Here is a 25,058-nt window from a genome sequence, read left to right as displayed (position 1 = left end):
CTTTAAGTACTGGAATAATGGGATGAGGTCCCACTCTGATCCTTCTTTTCTCCAGGAAAAGACCCAAATCCTTCAGTCTTTCCTCACAAGGCAGTTCCTCCAGTCCTTGGATCGTCTTTGTGATCCTCCTGTAGACCCTCTCCAGCCTATCCATGTCTTTTTTGACCTGCTGGAACCAGAACTGGACACTGCACTCCAGGTGTGGCCTAACCAGCACTGAGAGAGATGACCACATCTCCACCCCTGACAGTAACACCCCTGGGGATGCAGCCCAGGATCCAGTTTGCCTTTGGTGCTGCAGCAGCGCCCTTCTGACTCCACGTCCAGGTTGTTGTCCAGCAGCACCCCCAGGGCAGCAAGGCTGCTCCCCAGCCACACAGACCCAAAAGCCTGTACTGGGCTCTTTGGTTATGTTGTCCTAGGTGCAGGACTTTGCACCTGTCTCTGTTAAACTTCATACAGTTCTTGCTTGCTCACTCTTCCAGCCTGTCCAGGTCTCTTTAGAAGATGGTTCTCCCTTCTGATGTGTCCACCTCACCATCCAGTTTATCATCAGCAGCAACACTGATAAAATCACAACAGAGAATTGCTTCATTCTACTGCTTTCGTTCTTCTTTTGTAGTCTCCATCATACATGGAAAACTACAGCTTTTAAGAACAAATAACATCAGAGCCCTTGAACCCAAGATGAGAGTAGAAGAAACAATACAAAATGTTTGCCAATCAAAAAAACCCCCAACAGTCTGACAGGTAAAATTAGCAGAAAAGTCAAGCAGCTGGAGATTAGAGTAGCCTAAAATAAGATGCTAGCCAACTACCCCAGCATGGCTTCAGCTTCAATGACATGTACCTCCCACTAAGCCACACTGCATTTCACTGAAACATGACAGAGAAGCTAGGGGTATGATTTTACAGTGTTTAATTTTCAGCAGAAAGAACCACTACTGCGCAGTTTTAAGATCTATTACCATGACAAAAATACAATGATGAGGTATATCTGCCAGCTTCATACAGTTATATTCTCCAAATGAACTGTCCCACTGTTGACAACTCTTTGCTATGAAATCAACAATCTTACAGCCATGAATAGTAGGGGGAAGAAAAAAGCTCAACACAAAGAAGAGGAAAAATGTAGGTCTGACACACAACCCATCATGATCCAGCCACCAACCCTTATTGACAGATACCTTTGCAGATTCCTCTCTTTTACTTTACACCCCTTTGGTGCCCTTGGTGAGCATTTTTAATAGGTGCCCTGGATGACTCACAATAGCTGACTGATCTCCAAGGGCTACCTCCTCAAAGAATGAGTAGTTCATGCTACTGTGCAGAAACGCAAGTAAGCGTGGCGGAAAGCCAGAAATTATTTTTTCACGTGCTGTAACTAAAAGTTAATGTGGTTGTATTTATATTCATATAAACATTTACACAAGATTATTTTGGCAGTACTTACGCAAAGGATTTTGCCCTTCACTGGCATAGTACTCATACATGCCACTTTTGACAAGTGTGTCGTAGTGGGGCAGGAAGTCAATTCGTTCCTTGGTTGCCAAAAGCAGCATTTGATCAACTGACTGTAGCAGATATAAAGTAACTCCATCCTGAACAAGGTCTCCTGCAGGGAAGATTAAATACAAAGTGTATTGAAGAGCACTGAACTAGCAACTTGTGCTTTCAAAACCAGTACAGGTTTAACCTCAGGTAATCTCCAATATTTTCTCAGGTGTTGCCACTCAGCATCCTAGCAAAAACATTTAATTTAAAATCTGTTCACATTTCCAAGCTTAATAATGCAAATTCTCCCAGGTGATAGCAACTTATATGCCATTTCCCCCTATCAATTATAGAATTTGTGATGGAAGATAAAAAATAACCTTGTATAACTGTAATCATACTAACGAGTAGCTGTTAAAAACTTGTTTTTGAAAGTCAATTTTGTAACAATTCTTGGCAAACTATTATAAGATTTGTACTTCTAGTTAATTATTGCATGTCATAGTGTATAAACAATCATCATCATGTGGTCTTTACAATCAATATAAGAAATAGTTGTGTTTATTTTGCCATTTAAGATACTTACTGAAGTTGTCTTCTGTAATTTCTTTCCTGTTTGTTGTGGTGATAACAAAGTTTTCATCAGTTGCTACGCCAAATGCCTACAAAAATTGGAGGTTATTCACCAATGATAACTAAATATTTCATAAACAATTCAGATAAATGAAAAAAAAAATTCTATATACTTTGCCACAAACTACTGAGAAGTGACCAAATATTTTTCCTGTATTAATTCAGAACATGGTTTAATTCCAGAACCTAACTCAATTTGCTTTCTTAGCTTAGCCCAAACTGTCTATACTAGTGGTTTCTTTCACCTGCTTAAGACAGGTTCTAGGCAGCAACAGGAATTTTAAAGAGGAGGAACTGTCTTATGGGTAATCCCCTTGAGGGCTGAGGAATGAGACTAAACAGTTCTATTTTAGACTGTGCAACTACAACAGCAATAGTAATGATCTAGAGGGTATTCCATATTTAATTACACTCTTTTGAGACATTACACCAACCAAGTATTTCTTAATGTTGGATACACGTTAAAGTCTTTGTTCTTCAATTATATCAGACATTAAAAAAAAAAAAATAATCAAGATTTATTTTAGAAAATTATTTACCATTAAAATATTTTAGTATATTCTTCTGAATCTAAACAATCTTTGCCACCTTTTGAATATGTTTCTGTACCTTTGGACTTTTTATCCTGCCTTCTATAAACATTTATGTCTCTACATCTGCCCTCATTCTTACACCCTGATGTCCAACAAAAATCTCTTTCTCAAAATAAATAAATATCTGTATTTTCTCCTGCCTTTCCAGGTGTTTCAAATTTAAGTAAGTCAACTCTGGTCTTGTTTAACTCCATCAACCCCGTCAAGTCCTGCAGTCATGATTCCAACAGGTGCCTTCTGCACTTTTAGCCATATTCTTCCCTGAAGCCCTTGCATTTCCTGTAGCAGCTTGCCCTTATCATTTCCCACACCTCTTTCTTTCCATCCCTAGTACTCAGACTCACAAAAATATTTTTAAAACACTGCTTAAGGTTTCATTAGAAGTCTGCTTTCCATCTTTCAGTTACTTTCTCCATAGCTGTGACTATGTTAAAGATACAGTTACTATCCATCAGCAAAATCGTCAAATTTCTCATAGCACTTGGTGCAAGTGAAACAAAAATAACACAATGAGATTAATGTTCAGGCTTGAGTCTGAAGTAATTATTACTTTTTAACTCTTTCACGTTCAGATCACATCAACTTAACCTCTCACATTACAAAAATTTCCACATGGCAAACCAGTGCAGGAGAAAAAAAAAAAAATTGCTCAGAGGAAGGAACATAAGCAATAAAAATTACAGATACTATAAAACTAACATCCTACTGTGCAATCCGAGGTTAATGGTTAATACAGAATAACTGAACTGGAGAGTTTTACATTTGAAAACACAGATAAGCATCTTTTCCCTCCAGGTATAATTACAGCTTCCCAGTTTTCTCTACCTCCCAAAAGCTCTTCTGCTCTCAAAACCTTACAAAGAGTGCAGTACTTACTTTAAGGTGGCTAGAAGTTAGGATGAGGCAGTGCATGCACAGGACAACAACCGCTAACCAAGCAATGGCAGCCTCTTCCTTCTGGTGCTCTTCCCCATTCCATGGGTGTCAGCTAAGCTGACAGTAGCAACCTCAAAGGGTGAGCCCAGCACTAATGCACCTACTGGCAGCAGGTCCTCTCCACTTCACTCCAAATGGCTGTCATTTCAAGATAAGCTACTGGGCAGGTTCATGGACCAAGGCTAGCAGACCTAACTGCAGATAACCTGTTTTTCTTGTCCATGCCTCAATTTAAGAGGACACATTCTTTGTAAACTTTGGCCATCTTAAATTTCTCAGTTTCAAACTGGATATAAATATAAGACCTACTTGTTTAACTTTCACCTTCCCTCTGTCCTATACTTAGTTATCCCAGCCCCTGTCTATTCCCACTATGCCAGGTAGCGGTGAGGTGGCTGCACACTTGTCCTGTTATGTGGATGTGGCCTCCAGGAATATGAGCTGATCATCCCTGAATGAAAGTGAACCTACTGGGTAATTTACTTGAACAGGTGACCATGTTTCATTTGATTCTGATAACATTTGTTCAAATGTTTAATTTCTCACCAAGATTCTCGCATGTAAAAGACATCATGGTATCTTTTGTTTACTTGATATAAAGTTCAGGTTTCACTGCTGAGTCCCTTTCAGCCTAGCATTGTGCCATTTTTAAAGCTGCACCGAAGACGCACCCAATTCTTGACTTCAGAAGATTCATGTGACAACCTAGCAGTACATTCAGATTATAAATCTGTTGGCTTTTCTTTTGCAAATTGTCCAAATGCATGATCATGATCTAGCTTCTGATGTCATCAAAATTTTGACAAGTACAACAGAATCACTATACTCCTAAATGCCTCCGCACATTCACAATGAAAGCATGTTTGGAGGTTAACAGCTAAGCAGAAAGCTTTTACGTTTTTTGATACAAAAGGCATTTGGGAAAAAACAGAGACAAGCTCCAAATGAACCCACAATCTAGGAAAAAAAAATAATTTTACGTTCTCTAAAAAGAGAGGTATATATGTGAAAAGACAAGGACTCCTAAACTATTGGTTACATATCATCACTACATGCAAATACAAAAGTCAAAATGTTACAAAGATGAAATTACATGCATATAAAGGAGAAAAAAGGCACCTAAACCCTAAAAAATATAGAAGACTGTAACAATTAACCAGATTTTGAATATTCTGGGAAAACCACCATGGCTGATCACTAAGAGTCATTTAAATTTTTTGCTAAGCCATACTTGGAGGTGTACTGAGTGTATACTTCTGGGTTTTGGCACCAGAGAGCTGCAGGAATGACCAGGCAGGAGGAGGCTATAAATTGCCCTGAGCTAGTCACAGCCAGTGCCAGATGCCTCTCGAGCTGACAGAAACAATCCACTGCACACCCAAATCTCAACCAGAAGAGGACATGGTGCTTCTGTTCAAATGTATTGGTGAAGAAATAGAGGAGACAAATGAGAAGCAATGGAGGAGATGCATCAGAGGAGACATTGCTAGGGACAGCACTGGAGACACATTGAAAGGAGGTGCTCCGTGCCAGGGAGGGGATGGGTCCAAAGGTACTGGTGTCCATGGCAGATCCATGTCAGAGCAGGGAATTTCCCCTCTCTGTCCTCCTACACCCATGGGGCTGTGGCGGGTAGACAACCCACCAGTAAAGAATATGGAGAAGGAGCATCAGCAGAAGGAAACCCTGCACATGTCCCTGACCTCTCACACTGCCTGTTGCCTCACCAAGAGAGCTGGGCTTGACCGAGCATTGTGCACAGGGAAAACAAGGGAAGCTTAGACTAGGAATCAGGGAAGAGGTGTATGACAGAAGATGAGCTCGGGAAAAAAGGAAGAAAGACGTTTCCCTGAGTGTTTGTTTAATTGCCCCCCCAATCAATAATCAAAAGTTTGTGTTAATTACCAATAAGTTAAATTAAGAAAATTTATTTGAGTCAAGCCTGTTTCGCCTGCAGCGGGATGTCTGTCATTATACCTATGAAACGATACCTAAGCCAAAAAACTGTCTTTGTTCAAACAGAAGAAATGTATTCTTTATAAACTGAAGGCTCAGTCTGGAGCACTGCCTATGTTTCATGATACATAAATAAAGCTAATAGCTCTCAATTTGTTGGTGGATATTTATGACGTGAGATTAACATAATGCTAAAAGATAAGAGTTTGAAACGGCCAAATGAATGCCAGATTCCCAAGAAACTTTCAGGAGAGCAATTTACAGGTACAATGCACAGAAGTGTGAATGAACTGTGATCTCTCCAACCCTTAAATCTGAATCAAGCAGCAAAGTTCCATTTATATACTTGCTTCAGTCACAGGTTTTCTTTATAAACTAAAAAAAGCCCTGAAAACAAAACACAAGTCCATAAATCTCAGACAACTCCTTAGCAGCTAAGACTCCTTTAAACAGGTCTCAGTTTCTTTTATCTTTCACATATTAACTCAAAAGCACCAAAACAAATTTTGCTGCTGTGTTTTCTGAACATGCACTGTGAAGTTTACCTGGCTACTAAGCCAACTAGAACACTTAATATGAGGTCAAGATAGATTTTGCCTCTAGATTTACCATCTGCCTTGGAAAAGGTGTTCAACAACCAAAGGTTCAACTTCGTGTGCATACCACCACAGCTTGCAGTACCATGGATAGCCTTGAAGTGGTAAGTGAAGGAGAAGTAACACTGTAAGCACAGAATCACTGGTCTGTTTCCAGTGGTCCTCCCGTCTACTACTAGAAAACAATAGTTTCTGGTGCTGACTTTTCAAACTAAAGGAATGGAAGAGTCTTACACATGACAAACATAAAAAAGTGAAACCGAAACTGCAGGATCTTTAGAGATGCTTAACCCCTTGCAATTCAAACTTTACCAACACAAACAGTTGTTTCCTACAATAAGAAACTTCCTTACTTTTAAAATGCTCTGTCTCCTCCTATGGTAACTGTTCCCAGAAAGCAGATGCATGAGAATGATATGAAGAACTGGACTCTGAGCTCGGCGATGTAGCCAAGGGGTAACAGAGACATAAAAACCATGCAGCCACCTACCACAAAGTGGCACTTAGGCCAGAAATAATTTTCTGGCTAGAATTGTACTGTCAGTGCAAATCTCTTAAAGGGGACTTGAATTGTATCAGTTAAATGTAAAGAGATCCAGCAATGGCATTTTCAGTGCTGTCCTTTATAGCTACTCATTTTCACAAAACTTACCTACATACCTCAGCTATCTAACGTGATAAAAAGCAAAAGCATTTTGAATATTTCACATTGATCCAGTGGCTCCTTTGCAGGAACTTGCTCAGGAATCTGAAAAAGTAACCTAATGCCACATCCAAACTCTGAGAGGCACAGAGCCTTCTGTAATTTTGCGTGTCATTAACTGAATGTCCCATGTTATTTGCCAATTTATCACCTGAAAGATACAAGTTTATCAGTTAGCTATCTTGCTTTATGCCACATTAAAAATAATTTTCAGTCCAAATTGAGAGAAATCTCTTAGAACAACAAACGGATGAAACTATAAAACTCATTTAAGGAAAAAGGTTATCAAACCAAGAACTGTCTTTCAGTAGTGCTTATCGATACGGAGATATTTGTATCATCTATCTCAATTATTCATACAACTTAGCAAATACAAAAACTAAGTTATAACTGAATTAAGTGGTGACAAAGACCTTGCTGAGAGTAATTGAGAATAACTGTATTTAACTCATAAGAGTGCTAGTCAGATAAACTTTTCCAGTCCACTGCTGGGTTACCTAGTCTCATGATGACAACCTGCTGAGGATCTAGTAGTGAGGATCTGGAATTGAGCACTCATGGTAGCAGAGCAAGTATAACAACAATCACTTTTAATCATAATCTGAATGAGCTCACCTAATGTCAGAACATGAACGTAATACCATCTTTGGACACCAACAGAAAGGGCATCCAAAAGTCTCTAAATAAGCAGTTGCATTCAAAAATGACAAATTATTTCTAAGCATTTCTTGGAGCTCAAAGCAAACAGCTGTGTATCACAGAAATATAGGATCATTCAGTAGCCTGTATCTTCTGGGCTGATCGTCACTACAGACAACCTACAGATAAAAACAAGCCACTGCTGGTTTCAGAACACACTAGTGTTCTGAAACATTTTCCAACCATCCTTTAATGGCAGAGTCACCTCCATCTAAAGGACAAATTACAGAAGACATTTGCAGAACTGGAAGTGCCTTGTCCTCTATCCTACTTAAAAGTTTCACTGCTTTCAGAAGTTCAGCTGATATACTTCTAAACATTTGCAAAAAGGTATAAATGAAAGGTGTCAAGAATTAAGCAGATGGTTCAACCAACACTGAAAACATTGCTCCCTATCCAAAAAATCCAGTAATACAAGATGTTCTTACCCAACATCTTAAAGAAAAGCTTCATCATAACTTTGGTGGAAAAACAGAAAAAGAAGAGAGGGAAATTGCACGACAGAAGCTCTCTACAGAAGCCACATACATAAATCTATGAAATCATGTCTAAAACAACGCAGACATCTTTTAAAGATTTGCAAGCTTTAATAAGCAGAAGGAAGCTGGTGACCCCAGAACTTATGCGAAGAGCATGCTGTCACTACCAGACTTATTCACCAGACCTTCACAAGACATTGTGTCTAAAAGCACAATCACAAAAATTCATGATTGTAGCTCTGAGCCAAAATTTTGACATCCACTCACTCCATACAGCTTCCACCATGCAAATATATTTTATGGCATCACTTGTTAAAATAACAAGAATTTGGAAGCCACTCTTCAAAAGCAAAAAATACTTGATCACATCTAAGAAGCTGTGCCTGGATAACTAATGCTAAAGGAATGAAGATACTCTGCATCTGACTGTATTGCCAGCACTCAAATTTGAGCAGGAACTTGAAAACTGCACAGCTTGCAAAATCAGTCAACAAATAGTAAGGTAGTCCCTAAGTGCACAAAGGTATGCAAACTGCATCCTTCTTCCCACTGAAATGTGTCAGTAACAAAGACGATACAACACAAGCATTTCAGTGAAGCCTGAAATACAGTATGACAGTTTGGGAAAAAACTCACAATATTGTTACATGTTATACATACCTTACAGTACCTCCAAAAGCTTTAACAATAAAGGAAAAACCTGTTTTGTATATCCACAGCATGTTTAAAATATAGCTATTATTAGTTTCTGGTTATACAGAATCTTGAAAAGTAAGTAAGTGAACACAGGTTTTAGAATACAAAAATATAATTATCGCAAGATGGAACGATTTCATCATTAAGAATGGAAGTACTTCTATTGAGTGAATGTATCAGAACAGTATCTTAATAAGTTATCCAAATACCTGTTAAATACATTTAAGAGTTACTCTCTAGTGATACAAACAGCAGAAGTTGATAATATTTTTTCACTGATCATAAATAATTTCATTATACATTATTTATTAGGCACTGGCAAGCAAATATTGATACACATCCACAAAATTACACTTAAAAGTTTCCACCATAGCTATGCTTCTTCTCCATACTCCGTCTTAATGAGTATCCTTTTTTGACTCTTAACTTATTGATACACTAGAGTTTATTTTGGTTGACTGGCAAAATAATCTGTTTAAATAGCAGGTAGACTGTTAGGATGCAATGGGAAGCTCAACAAAAGATGCAACAAAAGATTAAAAGCAGAATGTTTTGGTTTATTGTGATGTCTGAATTTCAAGTATTTCCTTAAATTACAGATATTTCCTTTCTCTACAGGTTACAGATCTACACTTCCTATATTTCTTCAAACAAGGTGGTCACAATGATGATGAATAGTTTCAAAAGGATTAAAGAAGCATTTACAAATGTGTTCAACTCCTATTTAAGTAGTAACACTAATTTCAGTACCATTAGTTCTCTTCGGACCAGTACTTCACCTCAAGGCCTGTCAAAAACCCCTTCACACGTAGCAAAAATTCTGTGCAGTTTTCAGCACATAGGTAGCACATTTTCAACCTGGTAGGATTCATGCTAGCTTAGCAAGACACTGAAGTGCCCCAGCTTCATAGTGTATCTGGACAACGTGAGCAAGGAATCTACGATTAGATGCCAACAAAGTTTAGCTCCATTTTGCTCATTGCAGGCAAATATTTTCTAATTATACTCTAGACATCAGGACAAGCAGTGGGGCATATACCTAACAGAAGACAACAGGAAGGTGTACAAGCAATTGTACTCCCACAAAAAGGTGAAACTGTATTTAATTCACTTATTCACCTTAAAACTTCATGGTTCTGGGGACTGAAATTAAATGACTGCTCCACATATGCTGAACAGTGCTCAAGCAGAATAATCAAGCTAACAGATCATTTTTAATTAAGAGGTTTCCACTTTAGGATTGATCACTGCAAGGAAGAAGAATGAAGCCTATATTGCTCCAGTGTCCATGTTGTTTTTTTTTTTTTTTGGTTGGTTGTTTTTTTAAATCTTTCCCCCTTATTCTCACTCAGAAGAGGCTAATTTATCAGTATATAAAGCCACATCCAACTACACTGCCATGCATTAACTTGTCGTTCAGGGACAGTAAAGGAATTTCATAAGGTGACAACAAATATTTGCTTTAAAAAAATAAATAAAAGTTTCAAAAATTAATAAAGATGATTAATAATAATGGAGGAACATTTTATATGACAACGGACAGAAAGTACATGAATCAGCTCCTAAATCAACCTCAGTGGCTTAATCTCTTGTCTCAGGATTCAATTATTTTGCTACACAAGCAGAGATAAGGTGATTATTTTCCTGTATTATGAAAAAAACCTAAGTCTCAGAAGTAGTAGTCTAAGACCATGCCTTCAAGCATTCAAGTATTTTCAACTCAGAATCATCATATACCGCAATCAGGTTTAATTTAATTATTTTTTCAAGATCTACATTCTCCTTTCACTCCTACGTATCCAGTTATATCCAAAGGTATTCTTTAACACCACAGGAAGGTGTTCACAGCAGAAATGGTTCCAACATCTTAATACTTCTGGTGCCCTTCTCAGACATTACCACCCGCACAGCCCAGCTGGCAGACTAGAAAATATATATGAACCTTTGCTGCTACACAGCACCATTCAGTCACACATCAAACTGCCAACAAAAGTCGATTTAAAGCTGAACCTGTATTGAGGTTGAGCCACTCAACAGGATACCCATGGAAACAACACAGCTAGATATGCAGCATTTGCCTTATGCACTGAGATGGTCTCTACTAGCTTTAATTGGAGAAAAGAAGTACAACATTCCACTTCGTCTTGGTCTGAACAATTCAAAACTTGCTTATCAAAAGAATCTTTCTTCCCAAACTTTCATCACTTCCCCAACATGTTTTCAGCATCATGAAGTGGGGAAAGTCTGTCCCAATCACGTGAACCCATTCATCACCTTCTTCCTGAAAGTAGTTAGTTGCAACTTTCAAGATGCCAGAGATTTGGCACTTTGGAGTACGACACACTCAGAAACACAAACAGTGAGCAAAACCACCCCCAGCAGCACCGAGAGGCTGGAACACTCTTCCAGAAGCCTAAAGAGAATCCATACACTGTTGGTATGGGAGACACCAGACATCAAACTTTCTGGACCTCAGCCCGCCCAGTTTTCATTGTACTGGTATTTACTGGTATGCTGAGTTCGTGTGGAAGGGTTTTTGGTAGCAGGGGAGGCGGCTACGGAGGTGGCCCCCTGTGAAAAGATTCTTGAAAGCTCCCCTGGCTCCAAGTTGGACCCGCCCCTGGCCAAGGCTGAGCTAATTAGCAATGGTGGCTGCACCTCTGCAATAATGTATTTAAGGAGAACCTGAGAGGAGGGGGAATTGTGAGGGAAATACCTATGCAGACATCAAGGTCAATTGAAGAAAGGGGGAAGGGGGGTGGCAGGGAAAGGGGTGCACAAGAACAGAGACTCCCTTGCAGCCCATGGTGAGAAGGCAGGCTGTCCCCCTGCAGTCCATGGAGGTCTACGGTGGAGCAGATGCCCACCTGCAGGCTGTGGAAGAGTCCATGCTGGAACAGGTGACTGCACCTGAATGAGGCCAGGACTCTGCAGGAAGAAGCAGCCCCAACTGTTGCAGTTTGGAGATGGGAGGACTGCAACATGTGGGGGTAACCCATGCCAGAGCAGCTTGGGAATGGCTGCAGCCCACAGGAAGGATTCATTTCAGAGTAAGTTTGTGGAGGACTGTCTCCTGTGAGAGGGTAACCATGCTGGAGCAGGGGAGAATGCAAGAAGTTCTGCCCCTGAGGAGGAAGGAGCAGTGGACTGACTGTAACCCCCATCCCCTGCCCCCCGCACCATTGAGGGGGAGGAGACTGAGAGACTGGGAACAAAACTGTGCCTGGGAAGAAGGGAAGGGTGGTGGGAAGGTGTTTTTAACATATGGTGGTACTTCTCACTGTTCCACCTTGTCTGTTAAGTGATGTTGTTAGTGTTTGAATTAAAGTTATGTTCTTTTTCTTCCCCTAACCAGTCTGTTTTTTGTCCGTGACTGTGAACATAATGGGTAAGCCACCCTTCCCTGTCCTTATCTCGATTCCTGAGCCTCTTATTTTCTCCTTCCCATTCCTGAGCGGGGAAGGGGTGAGTGAGTGGCTTCATAGTGCTCAGCTGCCTCTGGACTCAAACCACAACAACTGGTGACATCAATCCATCTGTCTCAGCATGCTTTCAGAGTTAGATGTCCCACATTTAAGATAATGAAAGCTCCAAGGTGCAAAGAGTCACCACACTGAAATTAGCTGTGACAGAGGCATCTCTGACTGAACTCCCAGACAGTCAACACATTACTGGAGAAGGCCTTTCTCTAAGGGAATGATCATTTGAGGTTCTTGTTGAACAAGTTCATAAGAGCACTGACTATTAACACCCCAAAACAGTCACCAGGACTGGTGATATGGATTATGGTTCTGAAACCGTAAGAAACTAAACTTGAAAATTTTACTTTCACAAGCATCAAATCCAAACACACAAAGTTCTGCTTTGCAGCCCCAGACTTTTCCCAATGCCATGTTGCACATCTGAATGGTCTGCCTAATGGCATTAAAGTACTGACTCCACAATGTAAGTACATTTTCGAGACAAGAAAACCCTAAAGCTGTTTATACCCAAGATTTGTCACCTCTTCTGATGATGGCTTCTTTCTGTTTAAAACTGCAAATATGCCAAAAGCTGTGTGAACTGCTGAGCACCGTGAGGACGCATGGAAACAGAAGTCACTGGAGTGTGCAGCATATATAAAAGAAGCCATGAAAAGAAAGACTCTCTTGTCTGTAACAAGTTACAAATTAGTGTTAACCTCAGCCCATCAATTACAAAAGATAAGAAAAAACATGAGTTAATCATCAACACGTTTGCCCTGCACACCGAAAATATGAAGTATCATTGGAATTCATCTACTAGATACAGTTGAGATGGGATCCATCAAGACAACTACTGGTGAAAATCATGTCATACTTATTCCTCATAGAAGATATGAGCCCTATAATGATGCGTTAAGTAGGATTTGGTTCTTAGAAGGCCATGAACTCACCCCGTTGTCTAACCTCTCAGAATGTTACACTGCATAAAGTACAGATTTTTTTATTCCATTCAGTTACTTGTTTCTTCCACTCTCCTGAACTTTAGAGGCTCTGGCCAGATCAAGGGATGTGCTGCCACTCCATAGCCAAGTTACTGTTGAGAAGTAGGACCAGAAGTTGTCGCACAGATTCGGTACCTCTAACAGAATATGAATATGTCATTTTAAACACTGAGGTAGAACCATGCAAGGAGGAGATTATCATGTGTGACAACTATTCCTGCTGTCATTAACAACTCAGAGCTTCCATCACAGTAGGAAACCACTACATTAAACACTGTTCAGACATGGTACCAACGAAGCAATTTGTCCCAAGAATTTATATCCTAGAGAACAAAGTGCAAATCACACTGGATAAAGAAATTAAACTAGCATGCTTTATCAGAGATTAGTGCACAGTTTACAGCTGACTTTCCTGGACACTTCACAATATAAAACATACGTGGGCAGCTAACAAGTTTACAGCATTTATTCCTCCTCCAGGAAACGAAACCATGGCAGAAAATGGGCGATGCCTACCGGTATCACTGGCAAACCAAAGTAAACAGCCCGCACTTCGGAAGAAATCTCCACCTCCAGGAAACCCGAAGGCACAGTCACTTTTTGTTTTGTGCGACGAAAGGGAAGAGAACCGAAAGGGCAGACGAGGCAGCAAAGAACCAGCCAGGTAAAGCACTGACACGGCAGCCAGCGCCGCGCACTCCGGAGGCAGCCTGGGGCCCGGCGGCGGGAAAGGCCGGGCGCTTACCGCCAACACCTTGGACAGCAGAAAGGCCGCGGGCCGGGCCGGCCGGAGCGCCGCGCCGCGCCCGAGGCCGCCGACCCGCGCCGCCGCCGCTTCCCCGCGCGGGGGAGCTGCCGAGCCGCCCGCGCCTCCCCCGCCCGCCGCCAGGGGCTGCTCCCGGCCGCCCGCCTGCCCGCCAACCCGGCCGCGCCTTTTCAGCGCGGCAGGGCCCGGGGGAAGGGGACACCAAGGCGGCAGGCGCGGCCCCTGCTCGACGAGCGCCCGCCTGTCCCGCCAACAAAGTTTTTTCTGTCTTGTGTTTCTTTTTGTTTGTTTTTTTTTTTTTTTTGGGGGGGGGGGGGGGGGGAAACACGCAGGACGAAGCCGCCACCGCTCCACGGTCCCCCGGTTGGGCGGGCGCGCGCGCCGCCGGGGCCGTGTCCCCGTTCCCCCGTCCCCGATCCTCGCACGTAGGTCCACGGCACGTGCTGGCCACCCGCCCCCCGCCCACCCCAGCGGCGCCACGAGGCCCGGCGGCGGCTGCCCCTGCCGGCGCGGGGGGGGGGGGGGGGGGCGTTAACGCCGCCGCCGCGCTCCCCCTTCCCCCCCCCGGCCCCCGGTACCTGGCAGACGGCGCTGCGGAAGCCGCGGTAGTTGTCCTTGCCGTAGCTGAGCACTTTCTCGTCCGGATCCGCCTGCTCTCGGCGCCGGTCGAAGAGAAAGACGGTGCGGTCCCCGCTGCCGCGAGAGGTCAGCAGCAGCGGCCTGCGAGCTGCACGGCTGCCTCCCGCCGCCGCTGCCATCTTGGGGAGACGAGGAGACGGAAACCGTCCCGCAGCGATGGCGGCGGCGGCGGCGGCAACAGCAGCAGCGGCCGCGGTACCTATCGGTTGGCCCGCGAGCTCCCCCGCCTGGCACTTCCCCGGAAGCCCCGGCCGGGGAAGGAGGAGGAGGAGGAGGAGGAGCCCGGAGGAAGGCCGAGGCAGCGGCGGTCCCCGAGGCGGAGGGAGGCGGCGGCTGTGGTGGCGCCGCTGCTGGGGGCGGGGCGGGACCGAGCGACCTGGAAGCAAAAGCGACCCGCGGCGACGGTGCGCGGCTGCCGCCCTGCGGTACTTCCGCCGCTCGGCGCGGCGGGGCGGGACGCGTTGCTGTTGCTGCCGCCGCCGCCGCCGCGCAGGCGGCCTCAACCGTAGGGCCGCGTGCTGCGTTCGGCCGCCGCACCCGCTCCCGCGGTTGACGCGCCCGAGGCCGCCTCTCGCCGCCGGTTCTGCGCGTGGGCGGGGCGTGGGCCCCGAGGCGTGGGCAGGGCTGCCCGCGGGCTCCCGCCGAACGGCGGACAGCGGCGCAGGTGGCGGCGGCCGGTGCTGCAGGGCTGCGCCCGCCCCTGGGAGCGGCTCCAGGCCGCAGGCGTGAAGCCCTGCCAGGCCTGCCTCGAAATCAGTCGGGACCCATAAGATGTTGTTTATTCTTTTTAGCGTTTAATGCGTGAAACGTTTTCCTCCTCTGAAAGGAAGAGTTGATGTATTGTCTTCAGTCTTAAAAATCGGATGTCAATTCAAACTTCAATGAAGTTTTTTTGTAGGTGCAGAACCATTACGACTTTTGCACTGGGCCATTACAAGAAAATGGTTGCACTAGAGTAGCTGCAAAACTGCAGTTGAAATAATTAAAGAAAGAAAACCAGTTTTAACAGTCTTTAAGGAGCCAGGGAAACATACTTGTCAGGAAACTCAGGATCTTTTGATTCATCTACAGCTGTAGGGTAGACTAACAGCTTTTCCTCCTGTCATAAACAACAGGGACGTAGTTGGGATACACTTTATAAACGAGCTTAGAGAAGGAAATTTCAGTAACCACCACTGATTTGTTCAGGTTTCTGGAAGGTGCAGGTAATGCTTCTGATGGGGTCAGCCCGGAGATGCTCAATGTGTTTTGAGTTTTGTGTGTTCTTGTACTTGCAGTTCATGCTTTCATGCTGTGTGTTGTTCTTGCATTCTGAGTTTATGCATAGCCTTTCAGTACTGTCAGTGCAGCATAACACTTTAAAGAGTTTCCTTAGTATTTGCTGTCATTTCTGAGAGAAGACTCGTGGAAGAATACTCAAATGTTGTAAGTGGAAACATTTTTATTTGTAGTCACTCTTTAATTTGAGGGTGACGTCTGATACAACTGCTTGTACAGATTGAGATCTAGAAGACATATGGCTGGACACTTCGGCCCTCAAAAAATATATTCCCCCCAACACCCACCTCCCCCTCACCTCCTCCCCTCTCCCCGCAATTGTAAATTTATTTCTTTCAGGCTTTCTTGGTACAAAACTGCATGTTCACTGATCTCTCATTTAACAGTGCTCAAGGGTTACATCGGCTGTGTAGTCTTCTTAGGATAGGAATATGAAATGCAAGAGAAAACTGGCCGAAGAACACAATCCCCCTTTTGCGTACTCTGTCGTGCTTGTCTAGAAAAGGTTCAAGCAGGAATGCTCAGAAGAGTGCAGCTGCTTCTGTTTTAAGGACTCTTAGCTTTGTAAGGAAAGGATTATGACGACAGACAAAAAACCTCATCATGCAAGAACTCAGGTTCATGCAGTTACACTACGAGAAAGCAAATTGCATAGTGGAAATGAGCACTGCGGAGTTTTGTGAGAACAAAGAGCATTTGTGCTACCCAGTTAAGCGAGGAAGGGTCTCTTGAGAATTTTTATATAGGCTGTGATTCAGAGCCCCTCTAAATGATGACTTAGTGACAAACCTCTTTAATTTATGAGGTTAAACAGGATTCTGTTTTTAAGCATACTTGTAAAGTATTTCTAGACTTGAGACAGCACTTCCATTTTTGAATACTAACTACTTTGGTGGGGGAAAAAATGGTGAATTATTTAATCTAGTTTCAAAATGAATATGCCAAGGCAGGGAAAGGATAGTTCTAACTGAAATGCAGGCACTTCACTTGCATGAAAATAAGGCCCACATTATTAAGCCTATCTACAAACTGGTTTAAAGAGTGCCTGCAGATGCAAAGTTTTAATTCTGCAGTGTGACGTATTTTGTTCTGTCAACAACTGAGTAATCATTTTCAGTCCTCATGGAAAAGAACTTACTTTGCTGGAAAAAGGAATATTGCTTATATTGACCTACTGGATTTTAAAGCCAGATGCCATGATATTTTTCAAAATTAATAGTAGCAGTAGAAAAACCAATTATTTGTTCATCTTGCCGTTTGATATTTCAGATGACGCTCAGGAATATCTTTTTTATGCGTATGTGAGAATGCATTTATCATTATGTCCTGCCTGTATCTAATTTTTTCATTCAAGGAATGAGTTAAGTATCTGATTTCTTTGTATTGGTGGAGAATATGAACTAAGTTCCAGCACTGGACATTTTTAGATAGTAAATATTTTGTATACATGAAATGAAAATCACTGTTTCGCCACTTGAATAAAGTGCACAGCTCCTCTAGTAGGGCTTGTTGCAGTGACACAGTCTATTGAACAATACTGGATGCTACTGCCTATGTACGCTTTGTAGGTACAAAACTCCACATTCCAAAATATCTAACAAAAATTGCTTCTCTTCCTTAAGGTAACAAAGGTTTTGTATCTAAGAAGAGGAGCCTGTGGCATCTTGCATTTTGAAGTCCACAGACCTTTGACATGGCCCGTTACAAAAAGTACCTTGGTGAGAACCCCTGAGGTGTGAAACAAAACAGCATCATTACTTGAACCACTGAGGTGTGAAATGACAGCCTCATTACTCAGAAAACCATCTGAGAGACAGAAAACAAAAAATAGAAATAAACAGTGAATTGTCCTCGTAGATGCGAAGTGGGTTACTGAAGTGCTATGTGGTATTTTTTTTTTCATTTCTCAGTAACTTGAAAAAAATGAGTGAGCAACTAGAGTGACAAAATTTGTGAAACACAGTCCAGTGAGTCAAATTGAGAGGACTGTAAAGACAGTCCATGGTCCTGGATATCTGACCAATATGATAAGTGATTAAATTAATGTTTTTAAAAATTGAAGGCAACACAGGGAGAGATGGTGGGGGAGGGGGGGAGGGACAGTGAGCCATTCATTCACCCTCCTGTGGTCCAAATTAACTCTGTCAGCTGGGCTTTGTGAGTAAAACTCATGTAAATTCTCACTGTTCATTGTGTACTTCATTAACAAAAATACAATGTGACATGCTCATTTAAAATCCAATTAAAATAATGGCTCGGATGACTACAGATAGGACATAACTATTTGTGGAAAGTGTGCCTGAGATGACTGGGATTTCTGAACTAAGAAAATATTATAGTTAAAAGTATAAAAATAGGAAAGATAACCAGGAACTTCCAGTATAGCTTTTAAAGCAATAAGAAGGGTCATGGAGTTATGTTAAAAAACATGCAGAACTGACAGGAAGATATACTTTACATTAAAATATTTGATTGTACTCTGAAATATGTTTTCTGATAACAAGAATTAATAATTTAGTGAGATTCAAAACCATTTTTTCTTTATATGAATAGAAAGGAGATAAAGAACTAGAAAAAAATAAATAATTAAATTATTGCCAGGAGACATGCAAATCATATGCTTTGTCATTAGGGTAAAATATCCAAATATTACTGAGTAGGAAGAATTTAAGTTGGAAAACAAGTCATCTCATATCTGATCATTGTAGAGTTTTTTGCATCATTTTCCAAAGCTGTATTTGGAAGGAGGGCACCAGACTAGGTGGATTTAGCCTGGCAGCTCTCCAAGGATTGTCATGGGAGTCTTTGAGGGAAACCATGGCAGTACCAGGGAACCTGTCTGAAAAGTGAATTAGCAAGAAGTTCTTGCCATTCACCCACGAAAGATAAATGACTGCAGCCAAAATGATGCAATGTGGTCATGAAATAAGTTTGATAGCAATCCATTGCATCTTGTGAGTACCAGCCACCTCTCATGGAAAATGAATGAGGACGGACCAAACCTTAAAAACTTTCTTCCTTTGTGAGACAAAGAAACATGAATGAACAAGTACATGAAAACATGTATCTGACAAATACACATTGGGAAAAACAAAGTTTATAATTTGTAGAAAGGCTGTTGGATTATAAGATTAATGTCTTCAAACATTAATATTTTAATAGAACACTTGCTGTTATGCTTGCAAAGATTTTTTTTTTTTTTTTAAGACCACATCTGAAGAAGTCCCTCCAACCACACTACTCTTACAAGTCATGAATACTGGAATAAAATACATCATTCTCTCCTGTAAGATGTGTAAGAAACAGGAAAACTTCATAAATAGCATTGTCACAGAAAAGGTCCTACTGCATGGCTGGGACATGATGCTTTTCAGTTCAAGTTGATGTTGCTGCTACAGGGTTTTATTTGAGTATCTTACTGCCTTTTTCGTAGCTATCATCAGTATGTGATTTTTCTATGGAAGGCTGCTTCCTCCTTTTACTTGTCCTATCAACTCGTCTTTTGTCACTTTTCTCACTCTTCCCTTTTACCCTGGAGTAATAGCTGCTTTCTCCTGAACCGCCAGGGAGTGGCTTCATCACCAGCTCCAGTAGCAGCGGCACCATGAAGTCCAAGCCAAAAGGCCAGGCAAGACTGGCTGACTTCTTAGTCATTTAAATGTCTCTGCATGGCATTGTCCCACGCTCCAGATTTTGGGATGAGGACACAGCAACCATTGTCCTGACTTTCTCACAGTGTGCATCTTTGTCATGCAGAGATTCAGTAAGCTTGCATCACAGAGTTCTAGTTGTAGCGCATACAAAAGACAGCTAGGATTTAAGGAGCATTTAGGCTAAGAATTTGTGTGCTCAGCACCCACAATGAAACACCTGAGGAATATCTTGAGTAGTCATTTGGGTGGGAAAGGTTGATCTTTGCTGGTTATTGGAAGAGATCTTCAGTGATGCTGAATTGCCATTTTCTGAATTCTTTACAGTTTTATATCTTCCAAGTTGGCGTTTTTCCGCTTAAAAAACCTACACTTCTCTGAAGAGTGCAACCTCTGGCTGTAGTTTTCCCCTTCTTCACTACTCTGTAGTGAAGCGCGGAAACAAACTTTACAAGTCACAAAGAGTTGTAAAGCAGGCATGTTTATTGCAGCACTGGATGCAAGGGGAATTGCTCCTCCTGGCTTGAACACCAACAGCACATTTTGCCAAAAATTTATGCAGTGCAGGTATACATATTCATGGGGCTACACAACACAAACATTCATATGCATAAGCAAGGTGGGGTTAGTTTGTGCAGACACAGATCTGTCTCTGGTGGTTGTTTACTTCTTCAGGGGTCTTATTTTCTTCTTTCTCTTTTGTCCTTTAGATAAACTTTAGTCATTCATGCATGCTGTCTTCATACTCGGTGATCTCAGCAGCTCATACGTGATCTCCTATGTGATCTCAGCAGCTTCTTGACCAGTTTTATGGTCAGACTGGCACTGTTACTCTTGTTATCTGCCCCTGTGTCTGATACACAGTCCTTGATGAATACCAGTCCCTGATAAGCTTAGGCACCAGTCTCTAATAAACAAGTTTCAGAAGAACATTCAAGGCGTCAAAAGAACATTCAAGGCGTCCAAATAACATTCAAGGTTGTCCTGGGTTGAGTGAGTGGTGGGTTTTTTTTTTTTTGGTGGCAGGGGATGGGGCTATAGGGGTAGCCCTCTGTGAGAAGCTTCTCGAAGCTCCCCCAGCTTCAAGTCAGCTCCACCTCTGCATCAAAACTGAGCCAATCAGCTGCGCCTCTGCGATAACGTATTTAAGAAGGGACGTGGTGAGGAGGAGTCAGACTTGTGAGGAGGAGTTGCTGCAGCTGCATGAACACCAAGGTCAGTGGAGGAACGGAGGAAGAAAGGAGGGGGGAGGTGTGCTGGAGCAGAGACCCCCCCTGTATCCTGTGGTGAGACAGCAGGGCAGCCCCCCCTGCCACCCATGGAGATCTACAGTGGAGCAGACATTGATTTATGGCCTGTGGCTTCCGCGTGGTTCATCAAGGTGCTGTGCCCGAAGAAGGCCAGGGTCTCATGGGAGAAGGTAGCCCCGCGCTGTAATTCAGTGCTGGGAGGATTGCAGCATGTGGGGGTGTCCCACGCCGGAGCAGCTTGGGAAGGGCTGCAGCCGTGGGAGGGAATCCAGTCAGAGAAAGTTGGTGACTCATGATGGAGCAGTGTGGGGAACGCTGTGGCCCATGGGAGGGACTCATGTCAGAGAAAGTTTGTGGAGGACTGTCTCCTGTGAGAGGAGGACCATGATGGAACAGGAGGAGAAGTTCCAGCAGCTCTTCCCACCAAACATGGCAGAAGCGGCAGCACTGACTGAACTCCCCATTCCCTGCCCCTGCGCTGCTGAGGGGAGGAGGTAGAGATACTGGGAGCAGAGCTGAGCCCAGGAAGAAGGGAGGGGTGGGGGGAAGGTGTTCTCAAGATGTGGCAATGCTTCTCACTGTCCTACTCTGTTAAGTGTTGTTAGTGTCTGTAATAAATGTATGTTCTTTTTTTTTTTTTTCTTCCCCTAACGAGTCTGCCTTTTGCTTGTGCCCATAAAGGGGGATTTTTTTCCCCATCCCAGTCCTATCTCGAACCCCAAGCCTGGCTCTCTGTCTTTTCTTATGGCTGGAAGAGAAGGGAGAGAGAGTGTCTGTATGGTGGTTGGCTGCTGACCAGGCTCAAACCATGACAAAGGTAAACAGGATTGTTAAGAAATTGCAAAGCAGTTAGTTCCCTATATCAGTAGCCTTACTTATGACTTAATTACAGCTGATGACCAAACTCTTGGGAGAGGACAATAAGTCACTACACAGCATTAGTCAAGCAGAGCCCATTACTATGGTGTCCTCTCTGCACTTAAAATGTAATGTAATGACCCTTGCTAATTAAGACCTGCTAGATAATTAGAACTGGTAACTCCAGATGGTATTTTCCTGGCAGAATGTTGAAGGACTTTCCTTTCAGGTTGGTACACCAGTAGTCATTGTGACTGTGCTAGAGTTCAGTGATCTCAGAATGGCCATGTGATTTCTCCTAATACAAAGGCATTCACTATTCTAAATCCTGATATGAAAAGTGAAACAAAATTCCATACATCTTTCTTGTTTCAAACTATTTATATACATTCCATCACCACCTGTCTTTCCTTCTGCTTTGGAGTCTTGCCAAACTGGTAAATATTTTAGTGGAGGTGAAATTAGAGTAGCAGACTGTGCCTTTTAAGTCTCAGCCCTGTGCAAAGGGTTCTTGAGGCTAAAATGCTGATCAGATAAGACACCACCAATTAAAATTGTGATCTCTCACATGAGGTTCTGGGGAAAACACCTGTAGTGGTTTAAGCCCAGTGGGCAACTGAGCACTAAGCAGCTGCTTGCTTACTCCTTTGCCCTCAGGGTTGAGGAGGAGAAAAATACAATAAAAGCCTTGGCAATCGAGACAAGGACAGGAAGGGATGACTCACCAGTTATGGTCATGGGCAAAAGACAGACTCAATTAGAGAAGAAAAATAATATCGTTTTAATTTGAACATCACCACCACCACTTAATTTACCAATCAGAGTATGAGTGATAAACACAACCACATCTTAAAAACACCTTTCCCCCACCCCTCCCTTCTTCTCAGGCTCAGCTTCACTCCTGATTTGCTCTGCCTCCTCCTCCTGAGCAGGACAGGGGGACAGGGAATGGGGGTTGTGGTCTGTTCATCACCTGTTGTTTCTGCTGCTCCTTCCTTCTCAGAGGAGGGCTCCCCACACTCTTCCTCTGTGCCAGTGTGGGGTGTTTCTCAATGTGAGTCCTTCCCATGGGCTGCAGTTTTTCCCAAACTGTTCGAGCATGGGTCCCTGCTGTGGGCTGCAGTCCTCCCAGAATGCTCCAACGTGGGCTTCCCTCAGAGTCCTGGCCTTCTTCAGGTACAGCCACCTGCTTCAGTGTGGGGTCCTCCACAGACTGCAGGTTGGCATCTGCTCTACCATGGACCTTCGCTGGCTGCAGAGGGATGGCCTGCCTTCTCATCAGGGGCTGCAAGGGAGTCTCTGCTCCAATGCAACCCCCCTCCTCACCCCTTCTTCAGCCGACCTCAGTATTTACAGAAGTATCTCCCTCACAACTCCACCTCTCAGGTGCCCCTTCTTAAACACATTACTTCAGAGGTGTAGCCACTGTTGCTAATTGGCTCGGCCTTGGCCACAGACAGGTCCAGCTTGGGGCCAGGGGAGCTTTGAGAAGCTTCTCACAGAAGCCACCACTGTAACCCCTTCCCCTACTGCCATAAATGCTGCCACACACAAACCCAACCCAACACCATACAGACCACAGATCACAAAGACGCCTTGTTATCACAGAGCTGTTGATAAGGACTTCTGGAATGGAGGGACAACAGTCAATCACCCTATAGACAGACATGTGATCCTATCTACTTTGGGCGAATACTGGAACTTTTAGACCCTTATGAAATAGGGTTCACCAAAGTTTCACTCTCCTGAGGGCTGTGGAGCACGACCAACATGGCATCTGTAGTATTTTATATAGTAGCCTGTGTGCAGACCAGTACCATGGACAGTCTCAACTATAAGTAATAACCTAGAGCATTTTCTCTGCTTCACAGTTGTTACTGTTCCCTGATTGGTGATGAGTAACAATTGCCTTTTATTCCTCTAGTGAATTTTTAATCTGCAAGTCTGAAAAAGACAGCAAAACTGCACACAGATACTCTTCTGCCACATCTTGCTGTCGTATGGATGCAAACTGACATCTGCTAGAAAAATCTTGTAAACAAATGAAGTTTTACAGAAAAAGCCTGCAAAATTAAGTTTTCTCAGGCTGACTGATCAGCCTCTGCCACTCTCCAGCCACAGGACTGAAGAAGTTGATGCACTTCCCTGAGCTATGCCATTGACTAAGTAATCAATAGTCCCTCATCGAGTGAGGGCTGTATGAGTCTTCTGTGCTCCTTCCATTCCTTAGAAAGGAATGGATACCATCAAAAACTCTCAACAAGCACCTGTGTCGTGGTTTGAGCCCAGTCAGCAGCCCAACACCACGCAGCAGCTCACTCCTCCCTTCTCTTCCAGCGATGAGAAGTGACAGATGAGCCAGGCTTGGGATTCGAGACAGGACCAGGAGGGGCAGATCACCCATTATGGTCACAGGCAAAAGGCAGACTCGTTAGAGGAAGAAAAAAAGAACATAGTTTTATTACAGACACTAACAACACTTAACAGAGTAGGACAGTGAGAAGCATTGCCACATCTTGAGAATGCCTTCCACCCACTCCTCCCTTCTTCCTGGGCTCAGTTCTGCTCCCAATATCTCTACCTCCTCCCCCCACTCACTCAAACCCAGGACAACATAAAATGTAAAACTCCAATGAACATACAATAGTCCTATGTGGTGGAGATCTTTGCAAGGAAAAAACCCTCAACAATACATGATTTCATCATGCCAGAACACTTTCACAGCCAAAAATCTGGAGAGTAAGTGTAGAAAAAACAGGTCAATTTGCTGTTCTATATTACTGACTCTGAAGTAGACATTAAGGTTTCCTGTATCAAAAGAGTGCTCCCCAGAGAGAAGTGGAAAGATGGCCTGGGTTTGAGTGAGTGATGGAGTTTTGGTAGCAGGGGAGAGGGCTATAGAAGTGGCCCCCTGTGAGAAGCTTCTCGAAGCTCCCCCAGCTTCAAGTCAGCTCCACCTCTGCACCAAAACTGAGCCAATCGGCTGCACCTCTGTGATAACATATTTAAGAAGGGACGTGGTGAGGAGGAGTCAGACTTGTGAGGAGGAGTTGCTGCAGCTGCATGAACACCAAGGTCAGTGGAGGAACGGAGGAAGAAAGGAGGGGGGAGGTGTGCTGGAGCAGAGACCCCCCCTGTATCCTGTGGTGAGACAGCAGGGCGGCCCCCCCGCCACCCATGAAGCTGCGGTGGAGCAGACATTGATTTATGGCCTGTGTTTCGCATGGTTCATCAAGGTGTCTGTGCCCGAAGAAGGCCGGGGTCTTGTGGGAAAAGGTAGCCCCCACTGCTATAATTCAGCTCTGGGAGGATTGCAGCATGTGGGGGTGTCCCATGCTGGAGCAGCTCGGGAAGGGCTGCAGCCGTG

At 43.5% G+C, this 25,058-nt stretch overlaps 1 protein-coding gene across 2 annotated transcripts in view; it reads right to left on the bottom strand.

The window, feature by feature from the left end:
* SMCHD1 (structural maintenance of chromosomes flexible hinge domain containing 1) overlaps positions 1 to 15,192 on the bottom strand; it is a 79,730-nt gene extending 64,538 nt beyond the window's left edge. Inside the window, exons 1-3 of one of the 2 annotated variants that reach the window (XM_042797944.1) lie at positions 14,595 to 15,192; positions 2,081 to 2,156; positions 1,454 to 1,615 (exon numbers count right to left, since the gene is read on the bottom strand). In XM_042797944.1, coding sequence (XP_042653878.1) covers positions 1,454 to 1,615; positions 2,081 to 2,156; positions 14,595 to 14,774 — 418 coding nt within the window. In that variant the 5' untranslated portion in view covers positions 14,775 to 15,192. The remainder of the gene's footprint in view (positions 1 to 1,453; positions 1,616 to 2,080; positions 2,157 to 14,594) is intronic. The other variant, XM_032987667.2, reaches the window with a different exon arrangement.
* Between the last annotated feature and the right edge of the window lie 9,866 nt (positions 15,193 to 25,058).

The sequence above is a fragment of the Tyto alba genome, unplaced genomic scaffold (genome assembly GCF_018691265.1).
Source record: "Tyto alba isolate M040663 unplaced genomic scaffold, T.alba_DEE_v4.0 Super-Scaffold_27, whole genome shotgun sequence".
In the NCBI taxonomy this organism is placed as follows: domain Eukaryota; kingdom Metazoa; phylum Chordata; class Aves; order Strigiformes; family Tytonidae; genus Tyto; species Tyto alba.
This window is presented reverse-complemented; position numbering and strand designations above follow the sequence as displayed.